The sequence below is a fragment of the Macrobrachium nipponense genome, chromosome 16 (assembly GCF_015104395.2).
Source record: "Macrobrachium nipponense isolate FS-2020 chromosome 16, ASM1510439v2, whole genome shotgun sequence".
Classification (NCBI taxonomy): Eukaryota; Metazoa; Arthropoda; class Malacostraca; order Decapoda; family Palaemonidae; genus Macrobrachium; species Macrobrachium nipponense.
In genome coordinates this window covers 71,207,178-71,234,677 of record NC_087209.1, presented here as the reverse complement: position 1 = coordinate 71,234,677, position 27,500 = coordinate 71,207,178, and the positions used below count along the sequence as shown (strand labels likewise).

At 37.0% G+C, this 27,500-nt stretch overlaps 1 protein-coding gene across 2 annotated transcripts in view; it reads right to left on the bottom strand.

The window, feature by feature from the left end:
* The window catches only part of LOC135195814 (dipeptidase 1-like), a 154,945-nt gene that overhangs the window by 33,614 nt on the left and 93,831 nt on the right, over positions 1-27,500 (bottom strand). For both annotated transcript variants that reach the window (XM_064222299.1, XM_064222300.1), the window contains 3 exons: positions 20,770-20,902; positions 11,193-11,343; positions 10,739-10,802 (listed from right to left, as the gene is read on the bottom strand). In XM_064222299.1, the coding sequence (XP_064078369.1) occupies positions 10,739-10,802; positions 11,193-11,343; positions 20,770-20,902 (348 nt within the window). The remainder of the gene's footprint in view (positions 1-10,738; positions 10,803-11,192; positions 11,344-20,769; positions 20,903-27,500) is intronic.

The following is a 27,500-nucleotide window of genomic DNA, read 5'->3' as shown; positions in this document are numbered from 1 at the left end:
AGCTATAATCAGTGGAATTGAGTGTTCATGGTTTGCTGGAAGAGAGAAGTAGGTGGAACTGTGTAAGTAAGTCTGTTGTTTTATGGAACTGAGAGAGAGTGGGGGAATTACAAGTAAGTGTGTGGTCTTCTGGAAATGAGAAAGTTGGAGGAATTGCAAGTAATTCTGTGGTCTTCTGGAAATGGGAGACAATAAAAGGAATTGCAGGTAAGTCTGTTGCCATCTGGAAATGAGAGATAGTGGGATGAATTGCAAGTAAGTCTGTGTTCTCCTGGAAATGCGAGAGAGTGGGAGTAATTTCTAGTAAGTCTGTTATCGTCTAGAAATAAAAGAGAGTGGGAGGAATTGTAAGTAAGTCTGTTGTCTTCTGGAAATGAGAGATATAGGTAGGAATTAAAAGTAGGTCTGTTGTCCTCTGGAAATGTGAGAGAGTGGGAGGCATTGTGAGTAAGCCTGTTCATATTGTCTTCTGGAAATGAGAGATAGTGGGAGGAATTGCAAATAAGTCTGTTGTCTTCTGGAAATTGGGAGGAATTGAAAATGAGTCTGAGAGGAACTGGGAGGAAATGTGAGTAAGTCTTTTGTCTCCTGGAAATGAGAGAGAGTAGGAGGACTTGATAGTGGACTGACGATATCCTGGATTTAAGGAACAGGGAGATAAAGAGGAATCGAGTGTCCTCTATGCCTCAAGAATCGAGAAGCTGGTAGAAATGAGAGATAGCGGAACTTTTCTGGAAGTGAAACAGACTGAAAGGAATTTGAAGTAGGTCTTTGGTCTTCCGGAACTGAGAGAGACTGTGAGGAATTACAAGTGAGTAAGCGAGCCTATGTTCTGAAACTGAGAGGAATTGATGGAAAGTCGGTGGTCTTCTGAATTGAAAGAGAGTAGGATAAAGCAAGGTTGAGTCGATGGTCTCCCGGAAGTGATAAAGATTGGGAGGAAATGAAGATGAATCGATAAACCTTTGGAATTGAGGTAGAAGGTGAAATTACTGTTTTTTTATGTCATTTTTGGGTGAATAAGAGTCAAAGTATTTTCAAATTACCAGAATGTCCTCTGGAAGTACGGAATAATCAGGAGAATTGAATGTTAAGATCATTGCTTTTTGCTAGCGAAAGATAGTCGATGATCTGGATATGGGAACTGAAAGTAGGAGGAACTGAGATGAGTGCACATTCTTATGGAAGCGAAAGTAAGGAACCTTGATGATTGAATACAAATGCAAGGAAGAAATGAAAAACAGAAAGCAACCCGACCATCTGACAATAAGAGAGACAGTGGGAGGGACTTTTTGAGTGAATCAATGGTCATCTGGAAGCGAGACAGAGCTTGGATTAAGAGTGAGTCAGTGAATGGTCTTGTGAAAGTGAAAACTTTGAGGGTATCTTAAGTAAGAGAGAATTTTAGGAACTGAGGATGAGATGAGTACTCGCAGAATGTGAGAGGAATTAGGAGCAACACAGGGGCCTCTAGATGCCAAAAAGAATTGAGTTTAGGGCAATGGTCGTCGGGAAGTCAGAGCTTGTGAGAAATTATGAGTGAGGCGAAAATCGTTGGCAGTTAGAGAAAGCGCTTTGAGACAGAATGCATTATTCTACTTCCTCTTTTCCTTGAAGGGCGAAAGGCACGTTTTAGAAAATTAGAGATTAATACTAATTAGTGGAATTAAAATGCCGGATTATTGGAATGAAAATTGCTGTATTCAGATCTGAATGAGCACATTTCTTTTACTGTTCGAATTAATGTTTTTGAAAACACATGTAAACTTGTTTCGATTTCACTATGTTCTAAGTGCGCTATCTCAGATTTTATCTGCACACATTCCGTATTAATGAAATTGGTCTCTTAAGACATGGTAATGACCAGTTATGCACGACGAAACGATTTTAATCTCATTCATTGGTAGTACTATTATATATATATATATATATATATAATATATATATACTATATATATATATATATACATATATATATATATATATATATCTATATACATATATATATATATATATATATATATATATTATATATATATATATATGTATATATGAAAGGGACGACCAACACTATGCCTTTAACTAACCAGGTCCAGGGGACAACAGCAATAGAAAGGCGAAAGGAAGAGTGGTGGTGGCATAAAATGTCAAAGGAACCTCACGAAAGATTGAAGGTTATAAGTTGCAATTAAGGGCAAATAGCCAATCGGTAACATAAAACATTTTAGAGAAACTGAACGGTAAGTGAAATTTGAGAGAGTTATTCGTAGAAAGAACAGGTATATGCATATCACTGTAAATGCGAATATATATATATATATATATATATATATATATATATATATATATATATATATATATGTGTGTGTGTGTGTGTGTGTGTGTGTGTGTGTGCAATAACCTACAAATGTCCCTTTAATATCCAATTCGCTCTATCTCGGAATTTATGTATTTTTATATATGTTAACCGAAGGGGAATTTTTCAGTTGTAATAACTTCGTCCTCAGGACTTCAGTGACGCCTAAACCGACAAGGCCATGTGATAATATTCATCATATATATATATATATATATATATATATATATATATATATATATATATATATGTATGATGTATGTGTATGTGTATGTCAAGTATAATAGGCCCATTAAAACTCTCTGGTTTAAAGCCTACAAACCAGAGTGTTTTAATGGGTCTTTTATACTTCAGACGCATCCTGTTTTAACAGAAGAATTTATTTACATAATGTGTGTGTATATATGGATGGATGGATGTGTGCGTTTGTATATAATACGTATGTATTAAACCAGCGTTCGAATGAACAGCAATTTAAATTGTTTCGACTATTTTCCGATATTTAAATTTCTCCGCCATAAGGCAATGTATGTTATATTACATTAAAAATCAGTGAAATAAAGGCTTTAAAAAACTTGTTGGGACGAAAAGGCCATAAGGCAAACCACTGTTGAACGGGCCATTCGTCAAAAATGAAGCTAACCTTCCTATAAATGTATAGATCCTTTTCCAGTCTTTACCTTTAAGCATAACGAAATGGAGCTAGAAGTGGTCGAGTCTCTATATACCCTAAGAGACAAACCATCTCTTTACAATAATGAAAGGTCTGTTGAATACTTTTTTTTTTTAACTTCCAGAAACTGTCTCCCCATTTAATTACTACTGAGTTTTAATTCCTACTGATTTTTGACATCTTATTATTTCTATCTGCATCTATATTTTAAAATTTTGCTGCCGATGTATTTTACTATATCATGTGTATACTGTATTTTGTTTTACTTTATTTAACTTCAAATCGTAGCATAAATATTACATTGTAGATTGCCTGATGACGTAGAAATATAAATCTCAGAGACCAGTGGCAACACATCTATATCCTGTCCATTCGATCTCTGGTTGTGATACTCATTGTTGGTCTCCGACTCTTCCATTGCATATATATATATATATATATATATATATATATATATATATATATATATATATATATATATATATATATGTATACTTACACTTACATACATACGTATAAAGGATTCCCCTGCACAGTTTTCTTAAACATGTTTTACAGACCATGTTTCGAAAGCTTACTAAGTCCACCTTTTTATAATACGGTCTTCCCTTATCGGAAAATGACGTGTGACGAAGCACCTTTATCGACGCAACGCTGTATTAATACAAACCAATCAGTTAACCTCGCTATTCTCTCTGTGATCTTCATTGAAGTGGATGTGTTGCCTCTTTATGCAGAGGACCAGAGCTTTGCACCGAACTGATGCTGAGGGACCACGAAATAAAATCAACGATTTTTGGCCTAATGCTCTTCCCTCATTTTTTCCATTATTGGTTTTCGGGAGACGAGGAAAGTCCATCAGTTAATCCAAAGTAATCTTTAAACACTTTGGGTGATTATTGCGAATTTTACCTCTAATGATTGCAAGTAAATCTTTCTCCCTCCCTTTCTCCATTTATGTTTTGGGTTCTAAAATCACAGTGTAACATTTCAAAATGACCTCCAGTGCATACATTAAAATTCATTTCTTTACATATTGTGCTCAGTTACTTTCTACAATACAAGTTAACTACGTATATTTCATGCATCGTTTCAGAAATATTTTATAACTCATTTTTATTAATAGGCCCCGATTTCCTTTCTATGTTTAGTATTTAGTTATATAGCATACATTAAGGGCATCATAAAATGGTCTGAATTAAGCCGAATTAAATTTGGTGTGTGCGTGCGTGCGTGCGCGCACGTTTTTTTAATTTTTTTTTTATTATGAATAAATGTATTAATGAAAATCATGCAAAACGTCCGTTTTCTCTTAGATAAAACCTCACAATACAGTTCCTCTTTAATCCAAGTGTATATCTTCGTCTTTCTTTCGTTCTGAGAACTTCTGAATTCTTTTGCGGTCTTTTATGTTTCGGGGTTCAACTCTTCTTCATCGTGTCTGGATAAAACTCAAAACCCCATTGTCTGTGAATTAGGCGACACTTTAGTCCAGAGATTCCCAACTTGTTCAGGTTGCCTCGTCTATGCTACTCTGTCTACCACACATGTGTACCCCGCCCCCCCTAGTTCCTCGTTGAACGAGAGTTTCGCGCTCGGCTACCAATCCGGTGGTCCGATGTTCGATTCCCGGCTCGGCCAACGCGGATAGAAATTCATTTCTCGATGCAATGCGGTTCGGATTCCACAATAAGTTGTAGGTCCCGTTGCTAGGTGACCAATTGGCTCCTAGCCACGTAAAAATATTCAATCCTTCGGGCCAGCCCTAGGAGAGCTGTTAATCAGCTCAGTGGTCTGGTTAACCTAAGATATACTTAACCTGTATAACCATCTACCACGCACCCGACGCACACACATCCGAACACACTCACCTTTTCCTCAGGATTACGTCTGTTGCAAGTTCAAAATAACGGTTAATCTAACGGTATTTCACACATTAAACTCCTCACATTTCATCCATTGTCGTGGTGCCGTCGCAGTTTAAATCGGATGGAAGTGCTTGGATGTATGGATTGGATACCGTCCTCTATTTTAACGCCATCCCGCTCTCCTTCTTCCGTCCCATGTCATCGCTGGCCCCTGGATCTTTCTGCTGCCTAAAGACCGCTCTGAGAATGACCATTGTAGTCTAATGTATTGTATGGATAAGAGCCTACAAACCTTACTCTCGAGGATCGTACCCTGCAGTATCTCCCTTTTTGCCAAAAGTATATCTTGGCTATACCAGACCACTGAGGTGCCTAACAGCTCTCCTAGGGCTGGCCCGAAGGATTAGATATTTTGACATGGCTAGGAACCAATTGGTCATCTAGCAACGGGACCTACAGCTTATTGTGGGATCCGAACCACACTAGATCGAGAAATGAATTTCTATCACCAAAAATAAATTCCTCTGATTCCGCGATGGCCGAGCCGGGATTCGAACTTCGGACCACCGGATTGGCAGCCGAGCGCGAAAACCACTCGGTAGGAAACTGACAGACCCATGAGGGAATTGTATCCATACATTAATTTTTTTCTCATACAGGAAAGATATTATGTGGATAATGGACGCCATGTCTGGATTTGTGGTCTTCCAGACCGGGGATGCCCTCTCTCACCGCTGAGGATGCGGAATGAAGATATATTGACAATACATCAAGACCTTGAGGTTGGAACATCCCACCCCCAGCCCCTTCTGTATTGCCGTAATTTTTACGGTATTGTTTAACTAGTAAATGATAATTGGCCTAAGAAAATATTCACGTCACTTACGGAAAAATGGAGAATTTCAAATACGTTTTTATACGTTTTTTATCTATTAGTTAAATGATTAGTTAGCTTCTTTCCATTTTTAATAAGTGGGGTTCTCTTCTATCTGTATTTCCCTTGACCTCGTCTTACTTCTTCCTAATGGACACCATTTTCTTTGGACGCTTAAAAACCAAGGCAGTGGGTAATGTGGCTTGTTCCATATGAATAGGTTTCATATTCTGAGCAATAGTAAGAAGAAAAAGAATGATCAGGTGCGTAAATTCATCATCTCTAATTTTCCGCTCGAAATTTATCAGGTCCAGTTTATAAATCCCCGCAGTCTAATGTTTATTTCAGGGTAGTGTCATTAACGTTGCACTCTTCCTCTGGGAACTGCCATCGTGCTCATTACCATCAAAATCTAATTGTCCTCAGAAATAGAAGACCAAACGGGTGTTTTGTGCAGAAACTCTGTGTGAATGCAAGTGTTATCGCGCTAAATCCTCTTAATTTTGCGACGGAGTTGTTTTAGATGCAAACTGGAGGCAAATTAGTAAAATTCCAGAGATTTACTACTGAGTGAACGACGCAGTTAAAGGCAAGTTATTACCATCTCTCTCTCTCTCTCTCTCTCTCTCTCTCTCTCTCTCTCTCTCTCTCACACACACACACACACACACAGTACCTTTATGTCCCTGTATCTATATTCTTATTATTTATACATATCTCACTCATCCTCTCTAACATTGGATTTTTTAATCAAATATCAGAGTATCGATCCTCCCTATGTTTCCATCTCTCTCTCTCATTCTCTCTCTCTCTCCTCTTCTCTCTCTATCTCTCTCTCTCTCTCTCCTCTCTCTCTCTCTCGAAAAAAAAAGGGCAATTTTTTTTACATGGCATTCAGAAAGAATTTGAAAACTTCCGATCAGAGCGAAGCAGATTGCACTGACGATTAAAATAACTCAATATGGTTAATTAAATCACAGAAAGAAAATTGTAAACAGAAGATAAGTATCAAGCGCTGTCACGTTTATTCACACATCATAGTGTAATATTTGGGTATTCTAAATTCTCGTGTACCTTTTGTGACACACACACACACACACACACACACACACACAACACACATATATATATATATATATATATATATATATATATATATTATATATATATATGTGTGTGTGTGTGTGTGTGTGTGTGTGTGTGTGTGTGTGTGTGTGTGTGTATTCAATGCAGCACGAAAGTCCACGTGCTTGAGAATATCATGAAATCCGCGTAAGAATGCGAGTGAAAAACGGGACTTGGAACATGTACTTTCGTAGTATATTCTGCATTTTCAAGTTCACACTAAGTAAAAATATAGTTTACAGAACTTTATATACAAAATTAAGTAGTGGTGGGCGGAATTACAGTTTTTTGCTTCGGGCGTCATGTTCTCCAAACAGAAAGGAGGTAAAAATTCTTGGCTTTCTTCACTTCTTTTCCTAATACAAATATACTCTTTCAAGTGGCCTAACAAACAATGGCATTTCAAATCATTGGCTTAAGACAGGTCACGCAATTAACTGGGATAAGTCATCTATAATCTGCAAGGCCAACGACTATGAGAATAGAAATCTTCTGGAAAATGTATTCATTGAAGCCACTTGCACCAGGAATTTTAACCTCCGGCCTGGATTATCTCTTGATCCTCTTTCCCCGTCCTTGCTGTCTGGAGAACATGCTGCCCAAATCAAGAAACTAACTTAGCCCACCACTACTAATTTTGTATATAAAGCTCTGTAAACTATGTTTTTACTTAGTGTGAACTTCAAAATGTAGAATATACCACGAGAGTACTTGTTCGAAGTCCAGTTTTTCATTCGCCCTCATACTTATATGTATATGTATATATATATATATATATATAGGATCTCATAGAATCCACGTAAGAAGGCGCGAGGGAAACCCGGGACTTAGAACAAGTACTTTCGTAGTTTGCAGACCTTTATTTACAAAACTGAGTAATGCTGGGCGGATTCGGGCAGCATGTTCTTACGTGGATTTTATGATATTCTCAAGCACACGGCCTTTCGTGCTACATTGAAAATAGAAGGATCTGACGACCGCACCAAAGAGATTTTATGACAAAGTAGTCGACAGGGATGAGTTGTGCCGTGCTCGACTCGCGTTTGCAAAGTCCATGAATCGTCTTAGGTCTAAGGTCTACTGCCCACAAGTCCAACCAGTTACAAATGAGCAAAAGCATCTGATGGGATCGAGGAAGAACGATACTGAGCTAGCAACTTCACTCTGAAGACTTGGCGAGGAACCGGAAAGGTTTGCTTTTATTTGTCTTTTTATTTATTTAAATATTTCTCAGGTTTGTAGTCTTCTAAGTTTTTAGTTGATATGGACTTATAGTCTTTTTAATATTTGCCGTCTAAGTTGGTTCTGCGGTTTAGATATGAACATGCATTTTGTAGTGCGTTAAATTTACCGTTCAAGTGCACAGCCTTCCGTCATCTTCGATAATAATAATAAATAAATAATAATAATTAATAATAAATAAATTAATAATAATAATAATAATAATAATAATAATAATAATAATAATAATAATAATAATAATAAATCAACACATGGCAGTGACATCCGGGAACAAATATTGCTTGCAAGCACTGAGCTGTTACAAGTAATTTCGCTTATAAAATTGTTTGCATAGCAAAGACGTTCCCTTGGATTCGCTGACCTGTTTCTATTGTTTAGCAAGTAACCCGGAACCACTTAAAAGATAACATCAAACTGTCAATGTCTATCTCATGTATAAAACATCAAAAGGACCATACGGATATTGTATTTCAAATGTATTCCGGTTGCTAGACAAAGGCTTCAACCTGAATAGTAACATCAAATGAAATTTGTTTTGCAGTGTTTGATAACATAAATATTAAAGGCAACTGCAGGTCCCTATAGATCTTGCCGAAGACCTGTGTGAGCGATTGCCGTTGGCTTGCATATCATCATAGGGCGTGGCCTTGATGAGCAGCCATTCCTTCATTGCTGGAAAACGAATTCCGTAACTGGCGCGTTCCGTAAAATATACACTGTTTCTCGAATTTGCATGAAATATATATATATATATACATATATATATATATATATATATATATATATATATATATATATATATATACAAAATAACTGCATTACTTCCCTGGGTGTATATACTCCCATTACACGTCAATGAGACGGGATGGTTTAGATTCTAGATACTTTAATTTGCAAATTACAAGCTTTCGAAGACATAGCCTTCACCATCAAGTACCTGATGAAGAAGACTGCGCCTTTGAAAACTTGTGCTTTTTAAATTGTGTGTATGTGTGTATAATATATATATATATATATATATATATATATATATATATATATATACATATATATACATATGCATATATAATTATGCCTGTCTCTATATATAGGATCTCAATCCACCCAATATTTCAAATTGTAGATGTACCCAGAGATTACCATTTCCTGATTAGACTTTATATCAGATTAAAACGTTTTTGAAATCGGAACACAGATCGCATTTTATCAAATGTATATTTCGAAATTTCTTGCTAGCATATTGGTATCGATAGTATTACTCACAGAGAGCGTCAAAGTGCACTGCAATATAATGAAAGCCTTCAGAATATGGAACCATGCAAGAGAAACGAATATCTTAATTATTGAACGCACAGATAATTCCATCCCTTCGTCGACGGCTTTTGTAATTTGTCGCCTCCAATTTAATCTATACCAATCAATAAATCAATCCCATTTCCACGTCCATCTCATTTTCATCTCTCCTTGCTTCGGAGAACAAGCAAAAATCGCAGGTAACGATCACACAAAGGGAAGACAAAGGCTGCCGTCATCGCGCCTCTGGCGGCCTTAATGAGCAGGTAAACAAGATTCGCATTTAATAATAACCAGAACAAAGCCATTGTTTGATATCGGGAAGGACCGAATGGTGCACTTCTATGCAATACATGAGCGGAAATAGATCTGAACTTTGAAATCCACCGCGCCTCACTGAGGAAAATGTCGCCCTGAGGTCCTTAGAATCATTATGTATTTACTCCCCAGCCTCATTCTAACTCGTCATCACGCATTCCAGATTCTAATATCTATTTTCAGTCCCTGAGGATTCGTTTTTGGGATGAGGTAGCCAGACCCATGCGCACATCCCAGGCCGATTGTCGCGGAGCCTGTGGGCGAATGGCGTCTTTTATACACTTGCGGTCACTTTGTAATGAAAACGCCATTTCTTGTCCAAAAACACCTGACAACACCTGAACAGCTTCTTTAAGCAACTTAGCATTCATTTCTGTCATGATGCTGACACGGCTTTGATTGATCGATTAATTCATTTAATAACGTTCTGTAATATTTCCCCGTAGGAAGGATAGTGCCGTCAGTGCACCTCATTCGGTGCAATGTAGGCATTACTTAAGGTTCCTTGCAGCGTCCCTTCTGCCCATAGCTGCAGCTACTTTCATTCCTTTTACTGTACCTCCGTTCATAATCTCTTTCTTCCATCTTACTGTCCACCCTCTCCTAACAGTTGTTTCCTAGTGCAACTGCTTTGAGGTTTTCCTCCTGTAACACCTTTCAAACCTTTTACTATCAATATCCGTTTCAGCGCTGAATGGCCTTAGTTGCCCCAGTGTTTGGCATAATGTCAAAAATCTATATAGTTTTATGCATTCTTCTATTTTTCCTGAATTTCATAACCTTTCCCCCTCAGGAAGCTAAACATCTCTCGCTTCCTGCACGGTGGACCTTTGCCATTCGTCCTCCTATTCTCTTTTTCTTATCGTCTTCGGGCCTGGGCTACGAAAGGAAAATGGTTTGCCCGTTCAACTGGGATTTGCACCTAGATATCAGGGTGTACAACCTTGAATGATTTTTGGAGCTTGTAGAAAGGAAAATTCTCGTCTTACCTGACCGAAGGGAGTCAAGCCTTTGGCGTTCGCCTCCGAGCTGCCGCTTTCGGAACACTCTGCCCTTTGGAGGAAGAGAAAAGGTAGTGTCTTATTTCATTTGTTGAGTTACGCATATATATACATTACATATGTTACATATACAGATATATATCACTGTACTAACACGTGATTTGTTGATTACAGTTCAACAAAGGTTTTAAATTAAGAGACTAAGTGTAGGTCTTGACCGGTTTCCACTCTATTTTCAAGTCATTAACAAAGGACTGACCTACTACACCGATTAGATCAGTCCTTCGTTAATGACTTGGAAATAAAAGTCGAAACCGGTCAGGACCTACGCCCAGTCTCTTATTATTCACCTATGGTGATGTGATATATTTACATTTATATATAATATATATTAATATATATATATTATATATATAAATATATAAATTATTGTACAACCTACCACGGAGTATGGCATTTATGCGTGAGTGTAATATATCGCACGCCCAAATCGTAGAGGGCTCTAACTACGCCCATGCTGCTTGCAAGGCTGTGACCTCCCTCTACGCCCAGTAGGCTGGATACTCTGCCTCTCTTGAATTCGGTTTCGATACCTGGAAAAACATCAATTATGTATCTTAGAAATTGATACATGAAGTGTCACCGTTGCGTGAGATACATTTCAAATTATGCAAAAGTAATTTGCCTGAAAGGATGAATTTTTTTTTTCCTAAATGAAAAGTAAAATTTGAAAACAAATGTCCGTGTTCTTTGAGGTTTTCATCAACGAACACCAATTATATTAGAAGATTTTTTAAATATGAAAATACTTTTTAGGAATTTAGACGTTAAATTTTCTTGGAAAAATAAAGAATTGGAAAAATCGGAAAGAATAAAAAAAAAAGAGCATTCATGAGAAACATTCAAAGTGATAAGGGAATTCGCAAATCAAAGAGGTTTATTGACAAATGGAGCACTATACTCTGTTTTTTTTCATCTGTCCATCCACCTGTGGTGTTTTTGTATGGTAACACTGCGTCCCGGGCTTTAGATAATTACATTCAGCTTACATTCAACTATTATAATAATATCCTATTTCGAATATTAACGGTGTAATTCGCATACAGTAAGTTATTAAAACACTTTTCAGTTACAAATGTACACCCAGATATCCTTTTATTTACCTAAAACTTACAATTAGCGTAACTATCTAAAGCCCGGGACGCAGTGTTACCATACAAAAACACCACAGGTGGTTGGACAGATGAAAAAAAAAAAACAGAGTATAGTTTACCAAATGTTAAAACATCTATGTTCACCAAGAATTTAATCAGAGAAGAAATTAGCATTAGTTACCTTTAAAATATAACTCTTGAAAAGTGATGATTAAATTCTTTAGACAGAAAACTAATTTTGATTAAATAAATGAAAATTTAATATCAATAAAAAAGTACAACAAATAAAACAAAATTCTTGAAATATTTTAAGACCGGAAGTCACTTCATAAGTGTTATAAATAAAAGGATTTTCAAAAAGGTGGTAACACAGATCCTTAATTTAGTGCAAACACTATGGCCCTGTTAACGAGTTCAGTAATGAACAAAATTTTGAGATTGGCTTCCAAAAGTATTTTCAAAGAACTGAGACGAATTGTATTGAATTAAATAAGACATTAAAATAGGCTGTTGTGATGCAAGGCTTTTTGGAACTTAACAGCTGTATGGTACTGTATTATTAGTGTAACTGTCCTATCAAAAAATGACAGGAATATTTAACTCATTTGCAATTGCTTCTTACTTGTAATTCCCGTAGGGTGGGTGGTAGGGCTATGCAACCTCCTTTATCAATTATCCTGTTACGCCTTTCAACCCTACCTACTCTCAATTTCCTTTCCAGCGTTGAGTGACCTCATATGTCCCAGTGCTTGGCCTTTTCCCTAAACTCTAGATTCCTTTCCATTCGCACTTGTTGCATATCAAGCACATTACTGCCGACTGCATTTACTTGTTCAGGATTTTGAGATAGTGAAACGCAGAGTTCATTACCAGATATGTTACACGCAGAGAAAAATTAAGAGATCAAAAGCAGTTGTGTGTTTGTCCTGCATGTTGGCAACACATATGGCCCCGTTGCTGTCCAACATAGCTGTCCAACTTCTTTAATTTTGTCCCGTTCCAATTTTTGCCTTTCGTGTATTGGCGGCGCATCATTCGAACCAATGAATTTGTTGAAATATAATAATAATAATAATAATGATAATAATAATAATAATAATAATAATAATAATAATAATAATAATAATAATAATAATAATAATAATAATAATATGAAAGCCAATTATATGATAACGATAATAGATGATAAGTATAATGAAGAGTTCGTCATAATTTAAAATCAACCAAATGAATGAACTACTTGAAGGTGCTTGGTGTCATCAAGCATAACTCAGATAAAAGATAAATTTTCCACGTGTCAGTGAAAGATTGACAAAGAAACACACACACACACAAAAGTCCACGTGTTAGCTATAGCATACAGCGCTTACATAACTAATGAAAAAAACGAATCCAAGAGCATGAAGAGAATTGACTAAAACAAATCCATGTTTTAATTAGAGAGATTAATGAAAATAAAACTTCATTTGCATGTGTCTTTGAGGGTACTTAACGTCTCATCGACGACCAATTCGAGCTGTTCTGGATGTGAAAAGTAGCGGAGAACTTACCCAAGCAAATTTCCTTATCCTATTAAGATATTAATAGGAGTAAACTATTTATAAACACGCGTCAGTTACGCAACGCAAACATCCTATTGACTCCTGGGAATTGCTTTTAATACCGTCTGAGGCAACAGACGAAAGCGAGTACACATAACCGCATTACTAATCTGGGAATTTCCTGGAAAATTAATATCGAAATGGAAATAACCTTTATCGTGATTGGAAACATTAATCCCCTCAAATATATTAATCCCCCTGAAGAGATTAGCCATCCTAGAATTCATAAATCACCCTAAAGACATCAGTCATATTAACAAGGTGTAATTAGATAATTAACATCCGGGGCAAGGACAGTTAATTAATTATATCTTTGTTGCTTTTCCCATTCTTTGATTAACTGTTCCTTTGCTTGTCAGTGAGTGGCAGTCGCACTAAGTGATTAATAAACAGATGATTATCTAATTAATCAAATCAGACATGTCACGAGGAGAGGTGAGCTCTTTATTGGCAAAGGTTCGTACCATACGCTGTTCCAAATCATTACTATGTTAGTTGATGCAATGGAAATTTGTTAATTAATATGATGGACCATTGTTAAGTAACGTAATGAAGCAATTAACTATCATGTCATGATATAAAGGCCGACGGGATAGATGACTTGACAAAACTCTCTGGTCCAAGTTGGCAAAACAAGAAAAAGAATGAAAACAATTTTATTCCTTACTTTAGTATTTTCTTTCGCAAAGAAGAATTCATCTTTATAAATCTAAAAGGAGTCCCTAGAGAAACGTACAACAGCAGTCAGTATTACTTCCATTCTTGAAATGCAGCATCAAGGATGAGCCCCCTGTGCAGACAACTTCATCCCAGCTATTTCCTGTTTTATATACTGGTGGGTATTGTGGCCACCGGATATTTTGGGTTCGATTCCCGGAGTGAGAAGCAATTCTTCAGACCAGTTTTGGTGAACTCAGTTGTGCCTCTGGCGACCTATCTGGTGAATGATATATATACCCGGTAGCTATACGGCTGCAGTGTGTCACCATCACAGAGATAGGCACGGAATTATTAACCTCATAATGAAAGACGCCTAGAGCCACGTATTATGTTTAGATATATAAATGTGTGTGTGTGTAGTAAAACACGTTCCTTATAATTACGGTGGTATTAAAAGTGTTCCAAATATACATTCCACTTTGAAAAGAGGAAGCAAAGAGAAATGAATATCAGGAATACTGAAACCCATGCCATTAATCTTGAACGCGTTTTTAGTCTCTGTTTCTTTTCATGCTTTAAATTTGAGGTTTGGAACATAAATGATAACGTAGACTTTTGACAAGCAGCGAAATAAATCATTTTTGTTTTTCATAGTGTGTTTCTATTGCCAAATGGAAACTCCTGAAGATTAAATATACAGAAATAGAAATTTACGCTTCTGTTTCAAAGCAGGCTCTGAAATAGGTCCCTTCTGATTTCGAAAGACTAAATTAAAAGAAAACATGGACGGGGAATGTGAGGAGGGAGCAAAGAAAGCAATACAGTTTGTTTTTATCATTTGGGGCGGGACACCGTTGAGAAACTCGGACAGCCGAATTGAAAGAGAACAGAGGAAACGGATTAGAATCAAGAGACACTAATCACTGTTGCTGGACCTGACAGCATACTGCACGCACACTGTACGTAGAATTCCCTCCCCTTCATCAGTGGGAACAGTTCATTATAAGACAATACCCTTTGTGGCACTAGATACTGTTCCACCAGGAGAGCGGGTTGCGTGCTCTCCTACTGATTTGGTAGCGAGAGTTCGCGCCCCGCTCTGCCGACGTGGAATCAGAGGATTTTATTTCTGGTGATTAGAAATTAATTTCTCGATATAATGTGGTTTGGATCCCACAATAATAAGCTGTAGGTCCCGTTGCTAGGTGACCAGTTGGTTCCTAGACACGTAAAAATATCTAATCCTTCAGGCCAGCCATAATCAGCTCAGTGGTCTGGTTAAACTAAGATATACTAAACTTTCCACTAGGCGCGGTAGGTAGACCTCAAGCCAAAAGCGAACAGGTCTCAAAGACATAGTGAGGAACTGTGTACAGTAGACTCTACAAGGTGTGGTTGATAAACCCTATGGGTATATCCACACTACAGTAAAAAATGATATCAACATGTCGACAGCTAATCGCACACACATGACACAAACAGACCAAATACAAGTCAACGAATTTCTGGCAGTCCTGACATTGCTTCTTATGAACTTAGGAACCTCCGTAACGAGGCTATAATATTGACAATTAAAAGCCACATTAGTGTTTTTATATTATTGTACAATGCTAAAAATTACAAGGAGAGACTTTCGGATACTGCTCCGTATTCCAAAAATTCGTTCCACGCTTCCAGTCGTTGGACTTTTTTCCATCCTCATTGCGGCGATAAGTGTGTGCGCGTGTATGTGTGTGTGTGTGTGTGTGTGTCTGCGTGTGCAATGAATTTTTGACATGTTTTATAATATGTTATACTGCAGTGTGGACGCGCCCTGAGGGAATGGGTTGCCAAATTGGACACGAAACGGCTCGGCCGGAGCTGTAGGTGGAAAGCGGGCTCAAGGGAAACGGCTCCAAAACATAACGGTGAACCTCACGCGGTGCACCGTAGGCATTAGCTGCAACCCTTCTCATTCCATTTACTGCACCTCCATTCATAATCTCGTTCTTCCAACTTACTTGCCGCTCTCTCCTAACGATAGTTTCATAGTGCAACTGACAGGTTTTTCTTCTGTTACACCTTTCTAACCTTTCTACTCTCAATTTGCCTTTTAGCACAGAATGACCTCATAGGTCCCATTATTTGGCCTTTGGCCTATATTCTGTTTTCCATTCCATTCTTTTCCATTCAGTCTCGGCTTCATTAAATCAGTTGATCAAGTGTACCCAACACCAATGAATTTAATTGTTCTTATTTTAGAATCTGTTTTCGGTATAGGCGATACAGAAGGTTCTGTGACGCCGCTGATTCTCATAATTCTCGAGCTGTTGATCAGTGTTTTGGATTGAGTCTTTATCTTACTCTTCCTGTTTATGTCAGGACACGGCATTAGAGGGAGAGAGAGAGGATGAACATCTAGTGAAAATCTTATAAAAGGAGTCATCCGAATGGCCGTGAGGATTACCTCGACGAGGTCATTCCTTCCCGATTTTAATGACACATTTTAACGAACACTGAATGGTGATATTCTTGCCTTTCTACTTTTTCTTTCATGCCCACCTCTCTCTCTCTCTCTGTCTCTCTCTCTCTCTCTCTCTCTCTCTCTCTCTCTCTCTCTCTCTCTCTGTGTGTGTGTGTGTGTGGCGTAACTGAAGGTATTAGGAATACAGTTATCATTAGTGAAAAAATAAATTACTAAATGAATAAATAACGAATAAAAATAATTACATAGATAATGAAAGTAAATCATCTGCCACAAACAAGTCAACTAACAGCAATGTTCCCAATTTATTATTCAAATCAAAATTGGTACCCAGGATTTCCTCGTTCGGTTTGGGGCTGACCACCGGTCCACCATTCGTGAGCTAGTAGATGGTCTGTCAGATAGACGTACAGAAAAATATAGAGAGACAGACAGGTAGATAGGATAAAGAAGAGAGATCCTCTTTGTGATTTGATGGTAACCTGCCTTCGCGGGTACTGTGGTCTCTGACGCATAGAGATATATATAGAGAGATAGAAAATACTTTGAAAGTGGATACATAGGACTGACAGCATCCTTAAAATGTAGGCCCCAGCACCAACATCCCTACGAAATTGTTTAGAGATATTAAGAGGAGAGAAATACGATTCGCGTCCGATATGGAGGATGTTATAGACTTTAAAAGTCGAAATATACCCAAACCATTTGTGAGTAGTTTTAGAGGATATCCGTCGTGGATACACCACGCATATCTCCAATATCTTTAAATCTTATGGAAGTAAGAAAGGTAGGAAAGGTGGCTCAAAGTGACTTTGATCCATTTTGGTTATCTGATAATCTGTTTTTTTGTCTTTTGTGATGAAAGTAAAATTGGATGATATGATATACTATATAATAAATATGATTGATTGATTGATTTGTGGCTATTAATACTGTCGTCAATGTATATATCTATATTATATATATATATATATATATATATATATATATATATATACATATATATATACAACATACCCTATATATACATTTTATATTAATATATATATATATTATATATATATATATATATATATACATACAATATACATACATACATATTTATTAACATTTAGATATATATATATATCATATATATTATATATATATATGATATATATACATATATACATACATACATATACATTTTATTATATATATATATATATATATATATATATATATATAAAATTTCCGGCCAGAAGATTGGCAGGCGGAAAATAGCCAGTGGGTAAAACTGCCATTGAGAAAATTGCCAGTGAGGAATATTGCCATTGGCAAATTAAAAGATTGAGCTCAGGAAATCTAACCTACATGAAGGCAATTTCAATCTGAAAAGAAAAAGTGATTCCTCTTTTCATATGATTTTTCATTTGGACCAAAACTACCATTTCTCTTCTTATAAGTCTTATTTTATTATTTGAAGCCCAACCTAAGTGACGAAACCCTGATAGTGCTTTACAATAAATAAAAAAAAACTGAATGGGGTTTTGTTATGATAGTGCTTTAGAATAAATAAAAAACGGAATGCGGTTTTATTAAATAAAAACCTTAAGATTTGAAACGAAAAGTTTTATTCATCGACATTTCGTATATCGCCAAGAATGTCCTTACTACGCTCACTTGTTATAATAGAAGCCATTATGGGTAGAGAGAATAAAGAAATGTATATCTCTTTCGTACCAATTCACGCCTTGAACTCATTTTTTCTATAAGTAAGTCGTCGAGTACATTTGAATTCAAACATAATAAATATAAACAGAAATTGTAGTTTTGGTTTGAAATAGCAATTATAAAAAGAAATGGTTAGTCTCAATTACTGATAATCTTGTCACTTCAAATAGTAAAATAAGCACTTATAAAAAGAGAAATGGTAGTTTTGGTCAAAATGAGCTCAGTCTTTAATTTGCCAATGGCAATATTCCTCACTAACAGTTTTTTCAATGGGACTTCCCTGAAAATCTTCCGGCTGGAAATTTTCCAACTGGGAATTTTCCATGCACGTTTATGGACACCCTGTATATATATATATATATATATATATATATATATATATATATATATATATATATATGCATGCATGCATGCAAGTCACTTACACGATTTGACTATTACAAATGCATAAACGTGCGCACACGACCATATACAGTATATGCGTATATATATGTGTGTATGTGTATTTATATACATATATATATTTTATATATATATCTAATATATGAGGTTGCGCCTGTATGTGTACTTGTCTTTGTATTTGTCGCCTGAGTCGCCTGACATAGTGAATTACCTTCTTTCCCTAACTTTCTCCATGTTTTTCTCTCCGGTAACCCGATATCCCCAAAGAATATCGTATGAAGAACGTGTCCGAAAACTTGAGTGGAGGAGGACGTTCAGTATTCTAGGCGATAAGTGTAGCCTTTACATTGCTACTAAACATGCCCCAAAGTATTCCGTGAAAAAAAAAAAAAAAAAAAAAAAAAAAAAAACATATATATATATATATATATATATATATATATATATATATATATGTCATATAACATTACCGGGATTCACATACATATATCGAGCTACAAATGTCCATTATATCTAATTCGCTCTACCTCGGAATTAATATATTTTCAAAAATGTTAACCGAAGTGGAATTCTTTAGTCGATAGTAGCTGTGTTGTCTAGAATGCTTCACTGTGCGTCCTGAATTTGTAGGTTCGATGGTTCGCGCCCGTGAGCCGACGAATTTCTTATCGACTAAAAAGATTTCCCTTCGTTTAACATATATGAAAATATATTAATTTCCGAGGTAGAGCGTATTACATATTAAAGGACATTTGTAGCTCGATGTGTGTGTGTGTGTTTGTGTATAGCGTTTCAATAAACACACACACACGAATAAATGACGATCATCTGATCAGCTTAAACAAGCATATTCTCTATTCAGTGCAACGCTGACCGACGCGACGTAAAACATGTAGAAGGAAACATTATAAAAACACAGTAAAATGCACACTATCTTAAAACATGTCTCCTTGTATTTTAATATTTTACTAACATTTTTACTTATTTATTCATTGATTTGGTACTTTATTTTCTATGTTATGATGACTGATCTCTTCCTCCTGTATTCCTAATACCTTCAGTTACGTCTTTGCAATGAACACTCTATTCTTTACAAACCTGAGTTTCAAGTCAGAGGACCTTGTGGGCTTGTTCCGTATGAATAGGGTTCATCTTATAAATAATAATAATAATAATATTTTTTAATTATACACGAACTGTTAACCTTTTTCATTATTATTGTGGACCTCTTAAAACGTGATGATATTAATAATAAGTATAATAAAATAGATTCCAACACAGAGAAAAGACATCCCAGCTTAGTAGACCACGAACAAAATAACCCTGTAGAGGGGTTGTGGGAATTTCAGAGTTTCTGGGGCGGAATTGTTACCCCAGATTGACAGGCTCAAACTGGATCTAGGACCACACAAAACGCAGTGTGAATCGATCTGCACTAATGAGAGGTCACGCTGGGCTATCTCTCCGCTAGCTTGTGTGTTTGTGTTAGTATTTTGCTCCATATTACTTGGAATGCAACTTTTGAGGCAGATAATTTTTTAAAAAAGGGGGTGGTCTGAGAATGACATTCTGACATAAGGTGAAAGGGTGCATGGGCCAAAAAAGTTTGAGAACCACTGCCGTAGAGAGACATCATGTCTGCTCTGTGAAACATTAACGAAAGCAGGACTTGTAAAAACCTCGCCCTATCTCATGAAGAATTAACTAGATCAAAACGTGCAAAGAAAGATAGAGTAGTCTCGGCGCAAGAAAAAAAAAACTTTAAAAAGGGATATTACCTACTTTCTTGGAACTGATCAGAACAAAAGTCACTGCCTCATTACAGTGGAACACTGACCGAAGGAAAACGTTTAGACAGAGTAATTGTCTCAAGACAAACCCTACAGAAAGATACAATGCGAAAACTCAACGAAAACTCTGACCAAAACTGACGTCGTCGTAAGATGCATTTTCTCGACTCAGTGAATCATTGTCCAAAAATATACCTGTAGAGAGACATGAAGAGTGTTGAATAAGGAAACTCACCTTCCGGAGAGGTGACCAAAGTCGTCTCCTGAGGACTTGCAGCAATCATCCTCTTGATGACGTCCACTTGTTCCATCAGTAGTTGAACAGTGTTCAGGTACTGCGTTTCGCAAGGAACGTATACCGACCAAAACTGTCGAGAGAGAATTAAACCTATTAATATCTTCTGTTGTATATGTCGTTCTTTTTAATCATACTTATATCACGCCCATGTTTGCAAATCCCCCATGTACATGAAGAATCAATTATCTATAAATAGATAAAAATAACAATTTATCAATCATATCGGTATCATCTTACATTACAGTCAACTTTTTAACAGGGAAGTTAAGGAAGCTCTCAGACTTATGGATTTCCAAAAGAAGGAAGAACTTTGTGTATTTGAAAAATGTTACATTTAAAAATTTGTGCTGGAAGCAAAAGTTTTAGAAAAACTATACATCCACCTTAATACGTTTCTTGAATCAAATCATCCATGATCATGCGATTGCAGAGTGCTTGCAGAAGGGAAATACTAGTACACACAAATACGTTCTTACTCACACTTACACAAATGCCTTTTTCCCTGTGTAGGAATGCTGTCATTCCTATTCTCTACAAGTCATTTGGAATAAGTCTGCTACCCTTTTAGCCCTCTGCCAGGCACTCTACCTGCTACCCAAAACAGTCTACTAATCATCAGGCACATAATTAACTGTCTAGGTTAACGGGGGCACTTTGGGTTTTCTCCTACAGTGCCCAAATTTTTAACCTCCATCTTTCGCTGAAGTGGCGCGTACCATGACCCTTTAATATGCCCTAAACGCTGTCAGTAGACGAAAGCAAAAGTAGTTTATGTAAAATCTGTCACGTTTAGACTTACAGTGGTCACACCCAGTGGCCCTTACATTAGGGAGAAAGTTCCTTTGTCCATAGGGTCTTCGGGTGGAAACTTGTCACCTCAAATATTTCTTATACCAAAGTCATTTTGACGATACAGGTAAGCTGGTGAGAACACAATTGTCTTCTGCCCCTTTCTCTCCTGAGGAATTGGCTTACTTGGTTCTTGTGGGGACTGAGAGAGCTGAATCTTGTGAGCATGATCTTGCCCATTAGACTAAACAACAACATTACTTGGTTACAGTAAAATGTAGCCAATAAGTTTTTTATATAAATGAACCCTCTTGATTCGCCATATGTTTTTCAATCATTTCACTTTTACTTCAAAGAAATAATAATAATAATAATAATAATAATAATAATAATAATAATAATAATAATAATAATAATAATAATAATAACTAGATGCTGAAGTAGCTCCAGGACTCATGCAGAAGAGTGTGCTCCCAGAAACATCACACATAGTGAGAAAAGTGATGGACTCCTAAGGAGGCAGGATGCAACCCGGAACCCCACTAAAAAACCACCCAGACGATTACGATGACTGTGATAGACAAAAAAAGAATTTAATAATAATATCATTCATCGAAATGTGATAAGCAGAAATTTAATTTCAGAGCCATAATTTAAACTGTCAGACTGTCAGTGTAAGCTGAACTCTTTACAATGAGCGTTATATTGCGACTGACAGGCATGTCAGGAGTATCGCTGCATTTGCCTCCAATAGTTATCGAGGACTCTCAGATACAGAGCACGATTACATTTATGGTTATATTTATTCGAGAGCAAGTAACGGGAGCATTGAGGCTCATCTCTGAACTTTCAAACGAGGATCAGAAACAAGAACAAAGCAGAGTGAATGAAATTGGACAGCTGAGAAAAGATTGAAGAGTACAGATAAAAAATTGAAGGCAGAAAGAACGTCTTGTTTTGCCTACAGTGAGCCTTGCAAGCCATATTTTTGGCGTTATCCCAACACGGGTATGTATACAGACTGAGTGTGGAGGGTTACACAAGGCCTATTACTCACTTTTAACACCTTATTCCACTTCTGCGCAGCCTTTGGGCGAGGCAAGACCCGCATGTGAAGTATACTGATCCGCTGGTTTGGTGGCTAGCGTTTTGGTCTGCCGCTCATATGTCGCGGGTTAGCGCCTCCACCAGGGCGATGAAAAACCAGTGGCTCTGTATCATGATCAGTTACTGCTGCAGTGTGGGGTCTGCTGTGAGAGGTTGAAACCAACAATCTTTGAAAGCTTGACATTCAAGTCAATGGCCTGTGTATGGTTGTTCCATGTGAGTAGCTTTCATCTAATGAAATGATAATAATATTTTTTAAACATTTTTTGCTTTTTTAATTTATTTTAGTCATTACACTGTCTTGCATTTATAGTTTGGTGCTCCTTTCTTCAAATTACTTTTTTCTTGGTGTGATTTTATTGATACAGGATAAGTTTCCTTGATTTAATTTTAGTTGTTTTCCTCGAAGGAAGAATTCCATTGAACTTCGTTTTCTATTTTAAGCGTCAATTTTTTTTTTCACCAAACAGACTTAATGAATGAGACTGAGCTGCTTCATCTATTTTAAACTCGAAATTTCTTTGGTGTTTATTTCCGTCGACAATTAATGAGTTCTGTTGGTCTTGTTCTGTCGTATTTATAAGGACAATGACCTTCCTTTTGTACGGCAGTTTCACTGGGGAATCTGCCTACGTACAATTAAAAAAGCAAATGTCCTCTTTTGATCCGTAAGGAAAAAACAAACACGAATCTTTCATCCTTTTGCATGTGAGGCTGAATATTTTTGTCCGTGGGGGAAAAATGAAATGTTTCTGCAAAAGCGAAACATTGTTTTACAGAAGGTCGCGGGGTTATGTTTTGTCCGGAATCATCGAGGTTGTAGTGATTCATCATCAAAGTTATATTTATTTATCATTTGAGAATCAAATCAGATTGAATAAGTATTTTGCGGATAGCTTCCTGCGTGGGTTTGTGTGCTTATTCTAGTGCAATTTGCGCGCGTAACGTTCAACAAATTAAATGATAATGACTTCGATACGTTGGGCTTAACCGCAGGTCTTTCGATTTTGGGCTGTGCTTGGATGGGTGTTCACCAGCGAAAACCGAACTCTCCTGCACTAAAGTCTTCCTTCCATGGAGCTGCCATCCTCATCCATGAAAAATCGCTGCTTTGAAACTTGCAACAGGCGTTAGAGGTCAGATGCAAGATAGACAATGAGTTACAATGAGACCTAGAAATCCATTGGTGGCGTACTTTTGACCAGGCAGCATTTTGCTTATTAGACGTAACATTAATTTCCGAATATTGGTGATTTCTGCGTCTAAATATACGGACTGGCGTTTGACAACAGCGAACTGAATCGAATCTTTGCTAAAATTCGCTTAAAGAAATTTTTCATGTTTTTGCTTTTTTTTCTAATATTGGTAAATGCTACGCACATATATACATATACTTGCAGAATGGCAGTGAGATATATCATCATCTTTATTGTACTGAGTAATGTTTTATGGTACGTGGATTCGCATTCAATAGACCATTGTTGAATGACTTAGTATCTAGTATCTCTACGTCTGGTTTTGATTATTTTTAGTTTATTTTTAGTTTCATTTCACAATTCAAGTCTTACAGGGGGACTATAGTAGATTAGTAGATTCACATCAACCGCGCATTTGACGTCTAGGCCAGTCCCTTACGACGCTCCTGATTGGCTGTTGATAAGCCAATGACAGGGCTGGAAACTCTCAGTCTCTCTCGAGAGTTCACATAGGTAGGAGGTATGTTCCACCTCTCCTGAAAGACGTATACCTCAGGAGAGGTGGAACATAGATCCTACGTATGTGAACTCTCGAGAGAGACTGAGAGCTTCCAGCCCTGTCATTGGCTTATCAACAGCCAATCAGGATCGTCGTAAGGGACTGGCCTAGACATCAAATGAACGGCTGATGTGAATCTACTATAGCTGTGACCCAGACGAAATTGGCTGGGATTACTATCAACCAAGATCCGTACATCCTTATATCAGCTTTGCCATCAACACTAGCCTTTATGTAAAAGCGATTATTAGCATTAAATTCATTGCTGCGACTTTTGACCTACAATTGCATTGCCATCTTATTCCATTGTTTATATCCTGTTCATGAACAAATCCCTCGTAAAGGCACTAACCAATTGTACGGTTATAATAATAATAATAATAATGTTGTGCTTTAGGTGCACTGGGCTCGCCTCCTCTTCGGCATAAATAGTTAAGTGGATTCGGTTTCGTGTCCGGAATTTGGAAACGCTTCTGAATAAATGAGGAGATCCGGAGGACGGGGCTGAAAATATACCACTGCCCAAGAACGGTAATTTGATCTCTCTCTCTCTCTCTCTCTCTCTCTCTCTCTCTCTCTCTCTCTCTCTCTCAATACGGTTAACGGAAATGAGTATTTTTCCTAGTTTACAAAGATGCCATGTTTTTTTACGTAAATCTGTGAGCTTCTCATAAAGTTTTAGGATTTATACTTAATTTTGCTCTGTGGGCTTATAGTCCTTATTTTTACCCATACCCACCCTCAGCTGACTGATTAGGTTTGTTGCAAGCCCCAGTGATGCTTCTTTGAAAATTAGAACCAAAGTTAGTGGTTAAACTTGTTTTTTCAAAAAAGTTTTTCTTTTTCAGTCTACAACCACCAACCCATTGTTAGTCTTAGTGCTGCAAAACTCTCTCTCTTCTCTCTCTCTCTCTCTCTCTCTCTCTCGTCATCTCTCTCTCTCTCTCTCTCTCTCTCTCTCTCTCTCTGTAAGATATGTTTGTAGTTTTAAGGTGCTACTATGAGATTCAGGGCCTCTATAACACGGTTTTTTCGCAATAACTTTTTATCTATGCATTTCATAAATATAACGCTTATTCAGAATACATATTATATCAACACATAAATTTTGAGTGTATTCTGCACTACGTAGGTTGAATAAATTTGGTACTTATAATGTAAAAGTGACCTTTTTTGAAGACGGGCCAACTTACTCAGAGAAAAGGTTTCGAACGCACTCGTTACGTAACTTATGACATCATTTCTTCCCTCTTTCTCGATGGATGATTGGCTATACGTAACAAAGGCTAAACCTCTGGCAACAATGACATACAAATTTAAATGCAAGCAAAGCAGTACACCTTTATGAACTCTGGAACCTCCCCACTGATAATTGTCATAATGAACAAACTAACAAAATATGTTAATGAATACAAAAACACTTCGACTATTAGTCTAACTCCCAAAATAAGTTTCCAAAGAAATTACAGTCTACTTTATAGGTCACAATCAGATTGACAAGATGTAGGGAATAGTTGGTAATTACCAAAAACATAGTAGACAAGCTTGATTTGATAACTGCTATATCCAATGTCAAGCAATTTTTATTTATTGGCTATCTACCTATTTACTGAAAAAAAAAAATAGCCGGTACCGTATATTGGCTTTAAACCTTCTCCAATAATTATCGTCAGAATGGTGACTTCATGAGGCTCCACCCACTTTCGCCTCGTTATAATTCAGGATAACACTGAAGGTTACCATGGGCATTGTTGGATTAGAAAATTTAACTTCTGGCTATAAAAACTAATTTCTCGAGTAGTTGTAACAAGTGCTAAATGATCCTCAAGGATCCCAGCAGTTGGTCTAAACGTTTAATTCATGTATATTACTGCTATACTGTTGCGGCACTACTGCTACAGTAGTATTACTACGCTAGCACTGATACCCCACCCACATCTATGTATCGTTCCGCCATTCATAAAGTCTTTGGGTTTCAGAGCCGATGGATTTTCTGTCTGGTGGATGGTCGGGGCAACATTTCATCAAAAGGTGTTTGTTTACCTTGCTTACGTAATGAATGTTTTTCGACTCTTGGCTCGTAATCATTGGCCATGGCGTCGGCTAGATCATTTTTACTATATAAAAATTAAAACTATCGGGTTTAGGTTATTGATAATGCTGACAAAATTTGTGTGTGGTTGTAAAATATACATATGTCATCTTTCAGCTACATCCGATGCTTTGACAAGGAGCAAAGTCCAAAAAACCGTGTTACAGAGACCCTGAATCTCATAGTAGTAGTCACTGAATTTATTTCTTGAAGAGTATGAACTTCTTACCAAGGTGTTAAAATTTGTACTTATTTTCAGGAATATTTAGAGTGCTACTTTTAAAGAGATAATTTCCAACCAGTAATACAAAAATAAACTTACTCGATTATTTTTATTATTAAGAATTATATCTGATAACAGTATGAGTGGTGTATAAGATACTTTCAACATTCTGGGGGATAAGTATGTGGCTAACAACTTCATCCCTAGAATCAAAGCACAGAACGAAGAGGTAGCATCTCTGAAGCCTAAACTTTCTTCCTAAATAAATTAATATTGTAAACAAGCGTTATTGCAACTTCCAATAGGACATTAGGAGCCATGCGTTAAAGGCAGTGGGTCACAAAGTAGGACCTGAAAGACACCAGAATGAATACTGAGTAGATTACGCTCAAACAGAAATCGTTTTTACAAATCAAGTCCAATCAGACCGCCAACCTATTGCCCTTTCCCAGCCCAGGCCCGAAAAAAAAGAAAGAAAGAAAAAAAAAAAAGAGATGGGAAAGAAGGATTGTCGGGTTTAACCACAGATGAATCGACGTCCGCGCCACTAAAAATAGGGCGGAACCTGTTGCTCTATTTTAGCCTAGTCCCCCTTCCCACCCTACCCCCACCCCCATCCCCCCAACCACCAAAAAAAAAAATATATATATATATGGAAAAAGGATTCTCGGGTTTAACCACCAAGGAATCGCCATCCCCGCC